Source organism: Salmo trutta, unplaced genomic scaffold, assembly GCF_901001165.1.
Source record: "Salmo trutta unplaced genomic scaffold, fSalTru1.1, whole genome shotgun sequence".
Lineage (NCBI taxonomy): Eukaryota > Metazoa > Chordata > Actinopteri > Salmoniformes > Salmonidae > Salmo > Salmo trutta.
The window spans coordinates 302,685-316,477 of NW_021822619.1; the positions used below are offsets into that span (position 1 = coordinate 302,685).

The 13,793-nt window shown below is 42.1% G+C and overlaps 1 protein-coding gene across 2 annotated transcripts in view; it reads left to right on the forward strand.

Moving 5' to 3' along the window:
- Positions 1 to 8,011: 8,011 nt before the first annotated feature.
- Positions 8,012 to 13,793, forward strand: part of LOC115182998 (acidic amino acid decarboxylase GADL1-like) — a 29,665-nt gene continuing 23,883 nt past the window's right edge. Inside the window, exons 1-2 of one of the 2 annotated variants that reach the window (XM_029744339.1) lie at positions 8,012 to 8,632; positions 12,713 to 12,897. In XM_029744339.1, the coding sequence (XP_029600199.1) occupies positions 8,485 to 8,632; positions 12,713 to 12,897 (333 nt within the window). In that variant the 5' untranslated portion in view covers positions 8,012 to 8,484. The remainder of the gene's footprint in view (positions 8,633 to 12,712; positions 12,898 to 13,793) is intronic. The other variant, XM_029744340.1, reaches the window with a different exon arrangement.

Consider the following 13,793-nt stretch of genomic DNA (forward strand, 5'->3'; position numbering starts at 1 on the left):
TGCTGTGCTACTAAGGTACTGCATCTCAGCGCTACAGACACCGTGGTTCGAATCCAGGCTGTATCACACCCGGCCGTGATTGAGAGTCCCATAGGGTGGGCGCACAATTGTCCCAGCGTCGTCCGGGTTTGGCCGGTGTAGACCGTCATTGTAAATAATAATTTGTTCTTAACTGACTTTCCTCGTTAAATAAAGGTAAAATAAAATAAAAATGTAAAAAAAAAGGTTAAATAATTGTTAAAAATAAGTAAATGGTTACAGATAATGATTGTTGGAACTGAGTGCAGATGCTCTCTCCATTTGGATAATTATTTTACACCTCGTCTGTTCAGCTCCTCCAGTATTCTCATTACCCCATTAACGACTGCCCTTTAACGCTCTGGCCTAACAACTACAGCCTTCTGTAGACATCTTCAGGAGTCCTTCACGCTTATAACAGGTTATGAAGCATGTCGCCTGCAAGGTTCAGTAACGTGTCACCTTGTCTTTTTCTCTTCGCCACATGATGTGATCCTGAATGAAACTAGTACCTATATTAAATAATACATACGTGAATTTGAGCCGATCTATGTTTTGCTCTATCTTTTGACCAGTGCTGTGAAAGATGAATCCTCCTTTTCTCATTGGCTGTGTCCTAAACGGCACCCTATTTTTGACATAGAAATAGATCATGCAGACGACCCAGTTCTGTATTCCTGTACCACCTCGGTGCAGGAGGCCGTTCGTGAACTTCAGCATGACTCTGATTCAGTTCAGAAATCATTTACAGATCTTAAAAGATTAAAGTAAAACCAAGCCCACGTTGTTCTCTAGGTCACGACATGTTGACCCTGAGGACCTGTATATTTGCGCTATAAATGGAGCCCAGATTGAGCTCGTTTCTCAATATCAGTACCTGGGTGTCTGGATGTAACGGTCGTCGTGTATAGTAGACCAAGGCTCAGCGGGTTGAGTGCTCATCTTAACTTTTATTTGAACACGTAACAAAACATGAAAACAAACAACCGCACAGTATTGCAGGCTACACACAGCTATGCAACAACAACTTCCCACAAAACACAAGTGGGGAAAAAAAGGCTACCTAAGTATGACTCCCAATCAGCAACAACGATGTACAGCTGTTCCTGATTGAGAGCCATACCAGGCCAACAAAGAAATACACAACATAGAAAATCATAGAAATACAAAACATAGAACAATACCCAAAAACCCCGGAACACATAAAACAAACACCCCTCTTACATAAGGACATATCCCAACAAACCCCGAAGCACTCTAAACAAATGTCCCCTGCCACGTCCTGACCAAACTACAATAACAAATAACCCCTTTACTGGTCAGGACGTGACACTGGATTGATGACAAGTTGTCCTTCGTAACGCCTATAGAAAATCTGACTAAGAAGCTAAGATCCAAGATATTTATTTTGATATAAAAAAAACTTATGCTTCAGTATTGAAAATAGGAGAAAGATTGTTCAAACAACGCTTCTCCCTGTTTTGGATTTTGGTGATATTGTTTACATGCACGCGGCACAACCTGGACGCCGTCTACCACTCAGCAATACGTTTTATCACAGGGGACAACTTTAGGACTCATCATTGTAGTCTGTATAACAATGTGGGATGGACCTCTCTGTCTGTAAGAAGAGAGCTACATTCTCTTTGATTTATTGACAAAGCAACCTGACAGAAACTCCCTCTCTATGTAACATCATTAATTCAGATAATAATCACAAGTTACCAAACCCGTTCACAGGAATGAATAACACTAGAGATCCATTCAAATCTGCGTTGTGTTTTTGTACCCCTAATTTGTGGAACAATCTGCAGAGTTCACCGCAGTTAGATGTGCTGGTGCCACTCAGGCAGTTTAAATGATTGATTAAGGACCTCTATGTAGTTGAATGTGATTGCTTTTATTAAATATGGTTATTGTGTTATTGTGTACTGAATTATATTGTTTTATTTATCATTCCGTTTTTTTAACTGTAATGTATACATGGCTCTCTTGTAACATAGATGTTTTAATCTCAGTGTGACTCCCTGTTTAAATAAAGGTTAAATATATATATATATACACAATATGACAGTGTTTTTGACCAGAGCTCTAAACGGCCCTCTACAGTTTACCCGTCTGAATCCCAGAGCTGATAGGGTTAATCTGACAGGAGGAAGCTGGACTCAGCAACATGCAGTACAGTTTATTATCAGCAGGTGGCAGTACAGTATATAAGGTGATCTATGATCAGAGTTGATCCTCAGTTGAGTTGAAGTGTCTGTCAGTGGCAGCCAGAGTGTGAATTATACCATGACATTCAGGGGAGCCTCTACTGGGTACATGTACTTTCCTCAATACAAAATGTTATGGGTCTATAAGTAAAGACATGTCATTTAACAGTAAAAATATTTTACATTTTAATGTGGCATGAGCACAACCAGTCATGATGTTTTCATCTTTTTGTCAAACCAACTAGTCCACCTGCGACGCTCGTTCATCCACTCCAAAATAATTCCAGCATCCAAACCAGTGCATCGTGCAGAAAGACAGCGGCTGAATCGCGTGTCATACACTTTTTGGCCAGATAGCATCAGATACATTGGCTACAAATACTTAGACAGAGGGGCGCTGTTTCGCTTGCTCGGATGCTCTCTCCGGTGAGATTTTTTAAAATGTTTTATTTATTTCACCTTTATTTAACCAGGTAGGCAAGTTGAGAACAAGTTCTCATTTACAATTGCGACCTGGCCAAGATAAAGCAAAGCAGTTCGACAACAACAGAGTTACACATGGAGTAAAACAAATATACAGTCATTAATACAGTAGAAAAATAAGTCTATGTACAATGTAAGCAAATGAGGTGAGATAAGGGAGGTAAAGGCAAAAAAAAAGTCCATGGTGGCAAAGTAAATACAATATAGCAAGTAAAAACACTGGAATGGTAGATTTGTAGTAGAAGAAAGTGCAAAGTAGAAAAGAGTTAATGGGGTGCAAAGGAGCAAAATAAAATAAATAAATAAATACAGTAGGGGAAGAGGTAGTTGTTTGGGCTAAATTATAGATGGGCTATGTACAGGTGCAGTGATCTGGGAGCTGCTCTGACAGCTGGTGCTTAAAGCTAGTGAGGGAGATAAGTGTTTCCAGTTTCAGAGATTTTTGTAGTTCGTTCCAGTCATTGGCAGCAGAGAACTGGAATTGATGCGATTGATGCGTCTCTGTGAAATTATCAATTTTTAGACACCTCCCCCAAAGTTTGACTTTTATTGCGAGTTGTACATGAGTCTCAATAGGCTCATAATATGATTATAAATAATAAGTACAGGATTTCTACAGATAAAATGCTTTATGTTATCTACAGTTCTCTATTGGACATGAAGAGCAGGAAGGAGGGGAGATGAGAATAGAGGAGAGAAGGGTTTACCTGTGAGGCTGTACCTGGGTAAAGGCGAAAGTCTGTAGATTTCTCTTCGGTAAAGAATGTTGTATAGATTTGTCTGTACGTACTTGTGTATATAGGAAGGAGAAAGGAAGGAGAAAGGAGAAACAGCAAGAAGAGAGGGAGAAGAGATGGAGAGCTGAGGTTGGATGAGACCATGACTCCTCCATCGAGGGGTTTGAGAGAAGACAAGTTAAAGAGAATCACACTGTATTTATCTCACAATATAAGAGCAAATGGGTAGTTGTACTATCTCATTTCAAGAGCAACGTATTTGTTTATTAAACAGTGTTTGTTGTTAAATATAGTCTATTAAAGCTACAATACGTAACTTTTTAGGGCGATCCGACCAAATTCACATAGAAATGTGAGTTATAGATCTGTCATTCTCATTGAAAACAGGTGTAAGCAGCAGTAGATCTGTTCTATGTGTGCTATTTCTATGCTTCCAGTGTTTAAGTTTAGTTTTTGCGTCTTACTTTAGGTTTTGTACACTAGATTCAAACAGCTGAAAATTAAATATTTTGGGATATGGAAATATATATTTCACATCGGTTTAGATGGTACAATGATACTCTACACAATGACTGCTTGTTTTGTCACATGAACTGAAATTAGGCAAACTATTAGAATTTTAGCAAGCAGGAAATGGTGGAACAATTTCAGCATATTGCACGTTTAACTTGAATTAAGAAACCTATTGTGAAAAAGGCCCCCCCCCAAACAAATGCCCATGTTGACTGATAATGTTGTAGGCTTCATGTATTTGAATTAATATACTACCTGCCTGATCAACTGTCATCCAGGAGAAAGGTTTTATCAGAGCAGGGCTTCAAAATCATCAGTAACATAGAAGAAAAAAATCAATGATTCAAAAAGCTCTATAAATGCCATAAATCCAGCTCAGGTCTACACAATATGTGCAGGGTAACATCCCTGAATGTGTGGTAGAGTTAACCAGTCCTAACCCAGATAATATTACTATAGCAACAACATGTTACGGGGCAGAGAGAAAAAATGTGCAGTTTTATAGCTAATCTCACGCTATTTTACACATTTTGCCATGAGGCTGAGAGAAAACTTTGCAGTTTTAAAGCTAATTTCCTGTATACATTTAAAAATAATAATTTTCATGGTTTATGACGTGTTTGTTACAGGTCCCAGGATTGAGACCAGGGAAATAGATAATACTGTATGCACCCGATGTCACAGGAAGGCCAAAAAGATCATCAAGGACAACAACCACCCGAGCCACTGCCTGTTCACCCCGCTACCATCCAGAAGGCGAGGTCAGTACAGGCGCATCAAAGCTGGGACCGAGAGACTGAAAAACAGCTTCTATCTCAAGGCCATCAGACTGTTAAACAGCCATCACTAGCACATTAAAGGCTGCTGCCTACATAGAGACTCAAATCACTGGCCACTTTAATAAATGGATCACTAGTCGCTTTAATAATGTCTACATATCTTGCATTACTCATCTCATATGTATATACTGTATTCTATACTATTCTACTGTATCTCAGTCTATGCAGCTCTGGCATTACTCGTCCTAATATTTATATATTCTTAATTCTAATCCTTTACTTAGATGTGTGTGTATTGGGTATATGTTGTGTAATCTGTTAGATATTACTGCACTGTCGGAGCTAGAAACACAACCATTCCACTACATCCGGAATAACATCTGCTAATCACATGTATGTGACCAATAGCATTTGATTTGATTTGATGTTTCCTGTAAAACAGGAGAAATGATGAGACAACAGGAAGTTGTTTAGTTTCAGGAAAAGTTTTCTCATTAGAATTTAATAAACGTGGTTTTTTTTTTCTTCCAAAAAGTGTCAAGGGTGAATTATCTGGTTCATTATAATTTCTTTGGTAGAAAAAATATATAATTTCACAGTTGTCATTATGATTAGAAAACATATCTACATTGAAAAATATCCTTTGTTCAGTCTCTTTAACAGTACATATAGTTATTGCTATTCAATGAATTATTATCTGTACCAAATATAAAGGCTTTTCACTTCCAAACAGTGCAGGAGGTATCTAGCATGTTAAACCATCTAACTGTATGTGTCCAACACATGTCAACAGATTACCCACTTTAGTAGCGGAAACATAAATGTTACCCAATGTTTTACTTAAAAAAAAAAAAATCACCTTTATTTAACTAGGCAAGTCAGTTAAGAACAAATTCTTATTTACAATGACAGCCCTACCAAAAGGCAAAAAGGCATCCTGTGGGGACAGGGGGCCTGGGATTTAAAAAATTTAAAATAAATACAATATAAATTTAGGACAAAACACACGTCACAACAAGAGAGACAACACAACACTACATAGAGAGACTTAAGACAACAACACAGCAAAGCAGCAACACATGACAACACAGCATGGTAGCAACACAACATGACAACACAGCATGGTAGCAACAAACCATGACAACAACATTGTAGCAACACAACATGGTAGCAACACAAAACATGGTCCGAACATTATTGGGCACCGACAACAGCACAAAGGGCAAGAAGGTAGAGACAACAATACATCACACAAAGCAGCCACAACTGTCAGTAAGAGTGTCCATGATTGTGTCTTTGAATGAAGAGATTGAGATAAAACTGTCCAGTTTGAGTGTTTGTTGCAGCTTGTTCCAGTCGCTAGCTGCAGTGAACTGAAATGAGGAGCGACCCAGGGATGTGTGTGCTTTGGGGACCTTTAACAGAATGTGACTGTCAGAACAGCTGTTGTATGTGGAGGATGAGGGCTGCAGTAGATATCTCAGATATGGGGGGAGTGAGGCCTAAGAGGGTTTTATAAATAAGCATCAACCAGTGGGTCTTGCGAAGGTATACAGAGATGACCAGTTCACAGAGGAGTATAGAGTGCAGTGATATGTCCTATAAGGAGCATTGGTGGCAAATCTGACGGCTGAATGGTAAAGAACATCTAGCCGCTCGAGAGCACCCTCACCTGTCGATCTATAAATTACGTCTCCGTAATCTAGCATGGGTAGGATGGTCATCTGAATCAGGGTTAGTTTGGCAGCTGGGGTGAAAGAGGAGCGATTACGATCAAGGAAACCAAGATTTAACTTTAGCCTGCAGCTATACTATGTGCTGGGAGAAGGACAGTGTACCGTCTAGCCAAGTACTTGTATGAGGTGACTACCTCAAACTCTAAACCCTCAGAGGTAGTAATCACACCTGTGGGGAGAGGGGCATTCTTCTTACCAAACCATATGATCTTTGTTTTGGAGTTGTTCAGAACAAGGTTAAGGGCAGAGAAAGCTTATTGGACACTAAGAAAGCTTTGTTGTAGAGCATTTAACACAAAATCTCCGGGGAAGGGCCAGCAGAGTATAAGACTGTATCATCGGCATATAAATGGATGAGAGAGCTTCCTACTGCCTGAGCTATGTTGTTGATGTAAATGGAGATTTATGGTATAATTGATTGGTCTCAAACAGCTCCGATCTTCCAGCTAAAAAAAGTTTAATGTTTGGAGATAAACCAGAATGTCTCCTTTATAGACCAAGAAGGTCTTTAACCTGGTGACGTCGCGCCCCGTGGGCAAGGTTAGGCCATCCTTGTTCCTGGCTGGTTGCCTGGGCGTCATGGAAGAACACCGACCGATTACAGTAAAGAGCCTAGAAGAATCAAGTTGCCCAATATTTTTCTCTGACTGTTGCCGCAAGTCCACGGCCTCACTGTGTCGGAGCGTTTGTTTGTGTCGTTTTGAAATGCTACACAATCGCTGCTCAAAATGTTGTCTGGCTAATACTGGGGGCCTCAAAGAAAAACAATGGGCCAGGGTTTTAGAAATGCCGAGGTCGATTTCTGATCCCAGACTGCCCCTGGTTACAATCATAAAGGTAAGCAGCAAGCCATTGAGTCTGTAGTACTTTTTATCAGCCACTAGAGATCTCCCTAGATCCGATCCTCAGCATGACACTACTACTAGTTGCACTTATGAACAGATCTAGTATCAGCCTACTTAGCTCGGGGTTAAATGCCACTGACCTTCAGTGAAGTGTACAGATGCGCATTGAGCGTGGGAAATGCGCTCTACAAATTCAATATAATAATACGTATTATTATTATTGCGTCATAGCTAACTGTATCCAGTCACGGAAATGTTTTCTTAAAAAACAAACAAACAAACAAAATAACCTAACGGAAATGACTAATGGCAGGTCTACCTACATAATACGCGATGTTACCAACAAGGTTGTTGTCAAACGTCTTACTCATGGAGAAATACAAACCTGCAACAGATGCCAACTCTTGTTATATGCAAGATGATGAGTCACTTCTCTTTTACGTTTATGTCTTTAGGAAAAATACTGAATTCTCAAATTCTGTATTGGAAATATATTGCCCTAATAAAATAGCATAAATGTTTCAACTGTTCTACAGTGTAACATATAGGTATGAATGTGAACAAGAGAGCAGGTATCCTCCCTCACTCCCCAGTCATCAGAGCTCTCCACTTTCCTCCTCTCTCCATTTCAGCACGACACAAACAAACTCTCCGACGCCGTGTGACCGTAGACTTGCGGAAACGTGCGGAGAAAAATATTGGGCAACTTGATTCTTCTTGACTCTTTACTGTAATCGGTCGGTGTTCTTCCATGACGCCCAGGCAACCAGCCAGGAACAAGGATGGCCTAACCTTGCCCACGGGGCGCGACGTCACCATGTTAAAGACATTCTTGGTCTATAAAGGAGACATTCTGGTTTATCTCCAAACATTAAACTTTTTTTAGCTGGAAGATCGGAGCTGTTTGAGACCAATCAATTATACCATAAATGAACAATGGCGCCGACGAATGAAAGACAAATGAACGGTATGTTGGACTGCTATTTCGCTTATTTCTTCGTTATTACATGTTTGTTAGGCTAATGAAGGAGCATTTCATGTTATTTTGCAAATATATATTGAATTGAAATGTTTACTGTTCTCTCAACAAAAAAAATACAATATGTGGACATTTTAGTGCGTTTTGCCTGGAGAATAGAAGTTGTCACAATGTCTTTAGAATGAATTTACGTCAGTGTACTATAATGTCACCCAGCGCCGTCTATCTGGTCGGGTCAGGCGTCACCTGTTCACACGCTGCTCAGCGCCCTGTGCTCCGGAAGATGGGCAGCGGGGAAAGTCGCCCTGGCAAGGTGTCTCTCTGCGGAGGTATTGAATAAAATAGACCTTTGCATAATAAGTAGATACAATTTAATACTGAATTGTTTGAAATGCGTTATTTTCATCAGTAGCCTAACTTGCTATGTTGGGGAAAGAAAGAAAGAGCCGGTCTGTCACAGAACGCACAGTATAAGTCTGTCTGCACCGTTTTGAGGTAGCGTGAACCAACCGTGGACCGGAGCTGCAAGGTGCGCCAGTAGCGCAGTAGCTACGTGTCTCACGCACGTACCGTTCCATTTTGCAGGTTATTGGACAGCATATGCTAGGCTATAGGCTATAAACAGTATAAAGTGGATGACAGCTATCCTGTCTGTCATTATTGTCTGTGTGTGGCCTGATTGGCACCGTATTCACCATGTAGTGCACTACTTTAGACCAGGGCCATTTGATTTGCAGCCCCCAGTCAGTGGTCAGTCAGGAATGAGCGGTGGACATTCTTGTAACATCCTTAGCCAACCGGAGACGCCAGTAAATAACAGTGAGCTTACAGAATGCGTCACAGCTGAATGCGTCACAGCTGAAATAAGGCTTGAGTTACAGGGTTGTGTCCTAAATGGCCTCCATATTCCCTATGTAGTGTACTTATGACCAGGGCCCGTGCTCAAAAGTAGTGCACAAGAATAGGATGCCTTTTTGGATGCATCTACAGTAGCAGTGTTACAGCTGTATTAGAGGGCCATCTACAGTAGCAGTGTCACTAGCTGTATTAGAGGGCCATCTACAGTAGCAGTGTTACTAGCTGTATTAGAGGGCCATCTACAGTAGCAGTGTCACTAGCTGTATTAGAGGGCCATCTACAGTAGCAGTGTTACTAGCTGTATTAGAGGGCCATCTACAGTAGCAGTGTTACAGCTGTATTAGAGGGCCATCTACAGTAGCAGTGTCACTAGCTGTATTAGAGGGCCATCTACAGTAGCAGTGTTACTAGCTGTATTAGAGGGCCATCTACAGTAGCAGTGTCACTAGCTGTATTAGAGGGCCATCTACAGTAGCAGTGTTACTAGCTGTATTAGAGGGCCATCTACAGTAGCAGTGTTACAGCTGTATTAGAGGGCCATCTACAGTAGCAGTGTCACTAGCTGTATTAGAGGGCCATCTACAGTAGCAGTGTTACTAGCTGTATTAGAGGGCCATCTACAGTAGCAGTGTTACAGCTGTATTAGAGGGCCATCTACAGTAGCAGTGTCACTAGCTGTATTAGAGGGCCATCTACAGTAGCAGTGTTACAGCTGTATTAGAGGGCCATCTACAGTAGCAGTGTTACAGCTGTATTAGAGGGCCATCTACAGTAGCAGTGTTACAGCTGCATTAGAGGGCCATCTACAGTAGCAGTGGTACAGCTGTATTAGAGGGCCATCTACAGTAGCAGTGTTACAGCTGTATTAGAGGGCCATCTACAGTAGCAGTGTTACTAGCTGTATTAGAGGGCCATCTACAGTAGCAGTGTTACAGCTGTATTAGAGGGCCATCTACAGTAGCAGTGTTACAGCTGTATTAGAGGGCCATCTACAGTAGCAGTGTTACTAGCTGTATTAGAGGGCCATCTACAGTAGCAGTGTTACTAGCTGTATTAGAGGGCCAGCTACAGTAGCAGTGTTACTAGCTGTATTAGAGGGCCATCTACAGTAGCAGCGGTACAGCTGTATTAGAGGGCCATCTACAGTAGCAGTGTTACAGCTGTATTAGAGGGCCATCTACAGTAGCAGTGTTACAGCTGTATTAGAGGGCCATCTACAGTAGCAGCGGTACAGCTGTATTAGAGGGCCATCTACAGTAGCAGTGTTACAGCTGTATTAGAGGGCCATCTACAGTAGCAGTGTTACAGCTGTATTAGAGGGCCATCTACAGTAGCAGTGTCACTAGCTGTATTAGAGGGCCATCTACAGTAGCAGTGTTACTAGCTGTATTAGAGGGCCATCTACAGTAGCAGTGTTACAGCTGTATTAGAGGGCCATCTACAGTAGCAGTGTCACTAGCTGTATTAGAGGGCCATCTACAGTAGCAGTGTTACAGCTGTATTAGAGGGCCATCTACAGTAGCAGTGTTACAGCTGTATTAGAGGGCCATCTACAGTAGCAGTGTTACAGCTGCATTAGAGGGCCATCTACAGTAGCAGTGGTACAGCTGTATTAGAGGGCCATCTACAGTAGCAGTGTTACAGCTGTATTAGAGGGCCATCTACAGTAGCAGTGTTACTAGCTGTATTAGAGGGCCATCTACAGTAGCAGTGTTACAGCTGTATTAGAGGGCCATCTACAGTAGCAGTGTTACAGCTGTATTAGAGGGCCATCTACAGTAGCGGTGTTACTAGCTGTATTAGAGGGCCATCTACAGTAGCAGTGTTACTAGCTGTATTAGAGGGCCAGCTACAGTAGCAGTGTTACTAGCTGTATTAGAGGGCCATCTACAGTAGCAGCGGTACAGCTGTATTAGAGGGCCATCTACAGTAGCAGTGTTACAGCTGTATTAGAGGGCCATCTACAGTAGCAGTGTTACAGCTGTATTAGAGGGCCATCTACAGTAGCAGCGGTACAGCTGTATTAGAGGGCCATCTACAGTAGCAGTGTTACAGCTGTATTAGAGGGCCATCTACAGTAGCAGTGGTACAGCTGTATTAGAGGGCCATCTACAGTAGCAGTGTTACTAGCTGTATTAGAGGGCCATCTACAGTAGCAGTGTTACAGCTGTATTAGAGGGCCATCTACAGTAGCAGTGTTACTAGCTGTATTAGAGGGCCATCTACAGTAGCAGTGTTACTAGCTGTATTAGAGGGCCATCTACAGTAGCAGTGTTACTAGCTGTATTAGAGGGCCATCTACAGTAGCAGTGTTACAGCTGTATTAGAGGGCCATCTACAGTAGCAGTGTTACAGCTGTATTAGAGGGCCATCTACAGTAGCAGTGTTACAGCTGTATTAGAGGGCCATCTACAGTAGCAGTGTTACAGCTGTATTAGAGGGCCATCTACAGTAGCAGTGTTTCTCTGACCCAGAGACCCCTAGTCAGCTGTAGTCTGGCTATGATTGTACTGTACTGTATGTACCTGTTCAAGTGTGTCATCCAATTAGGTGCTTTTTATCACCAGCTGTTGACAAAGTATTGACACTACTATATGTTAAATAAAGGTTAAATAAAATCAATCAATAAATACATATGAACTGTAGAACCACCAGAGACCCCTAGTCAGACCCCAGCAAGAGAGACCACTAGACTCCTAGTAAGACCCCAGCAAGAGAGACCACCAGACCCCTAGTAAGACCCCAGCAAGAGAGACCACTAGACCCCTAGTAAGACCCCAGCAAGAGAGACCACCAGAGACCCCTAGTAAGACCCCAGCAAGAGAGACCACTAGACCCCTAGTAAGACCCCAGCAAGAGAGACCACCAGAGACCCCTAGTAAGACCCCAGCAAGAGAGACCACTAGACCCCTAGTAAGACCCCAGCAAGAGAGACCACTAGACCCCTAGTAAGACCCCAGCAAGAGAGACCACTAGAACCCCTAGTAAGACCCCAGCAAGAGAGACCACCAGAGACCCCTAGTAAGACCCCAGCAAGAGAGACCACTAGACCCCTAGTAAGACCCCAGCAAGAGAGACCACTAGACCCCTAGTCAGACCCCAGCAAGAGAGACCACTAGAGCCCTAGTAAGACCCCAGGAAGAGAGACCACGAGACCCCTAGTAAGACCCCAGGAAGAGAGACCACTAGACCCCTAGTAAGACCCCAGCAAGAGAGACCACTAGACCCCTAGTCAGACCCCTGCAAGAGAGACCACTAGACCCCTAGTAAGACCCCAGGAAGAGAGACCACTAGACCCCTAGTAAGACCCCAGGAAGAGAGACCACTAGACCCCTAGTAAGACCCCAGCAAGAGAGACCACTAGAACCATGAACTGACCTGTTATCTCCATCTAACCCTCTATCTGACCATCAGACCTCTAGTATCGACATTACTGTCTGTTATCTCCTACCCCCAGATACCTCTAGTATTGACATTACTGTCTGTTATCTCCTACCCACAGATACATACCTCTAGTATTGACTTTACTGTCTGTTATCTCCTACCCCCAGATACCTCTAGTAAGGCCTCAGAGAGCCCTGCGGAGCCCAAGGGGAAGAGGCCCCCAGTGCTTGTGGACGGGGTGACTCTGAACGGCCCCACGCTGGACATCCGGGAAGCAGAGAGCTTCCTCAGAGAAGCCATGCCCATCGTCATGGAGGAGGCCGTCTGGAAGGCTACTGACGTCAAGGAGAAGGTAAACATCTCTTTTCCAATTCTTTCTCACACCATGCACTTCCAGTCCCAGGATGCATAAAGGAAAATGAGATCTGTTGTAAAGTATACCAGAATGCTGGAGTTTATTTTTCAACCAATAGGAAATGGACCTGTATAAGAATTTATCAGGTAAATTGCTACCCAGACTATTTGCATTGACCCCCCCCCCCCCCCCTTTTTTTTTTTACATTGCTGGTAGTCGGTGTTTATTATCGATGCATAGTCACTTTACCCCTACCGACATGTATATATTACCTTATTTACCTCGACTAACCTATACCCCCGCACATTGGCTCGGTAACGTACCTCCTGTACATAGCCTCTTTATTGTTATTTTATTGTGTTACTTTATTATTATAATTTTTTAAACTTTAGTTTACTTAGTAAATATTTTCTTAACTCTTATTTTTCTTAAAACTGCATTGTTGGTTAAAGGACCCTTTTTTTCAATTTTCGCGTAAAATGACAAACCCAAATCTAACTGCCTGTAGCTCAGGCCCTGAAGCAAGGATATGCATATTATTGGTACCATTTGAAAGGAAACACTTTGAAGTTTGTGGAAATGTGAAATGAATGTAGGAGAATATAACACATTAGATCTGGTAAAAGATAATACAAAGAAAAAAACATGAATTTTTTGTTCCATCATCTTTGAAATGCAAGAGAAAGGCCATGATCTGACTTAGGACTCCAGGTGCAATTTAGATTTTGGCCACTAGATGGCAGCAGTGTATGTGCAAAGTTTTAGACTGATCCATTGAACCATTGCATTTCTGGTCAAAATGTTGTATCAAGTCTGCCCAAATGTCAATATATATATTTTCAAGTTCATAACTGTGCACTCTCCACAAACAATAGCATGGTATGTTTTCACTG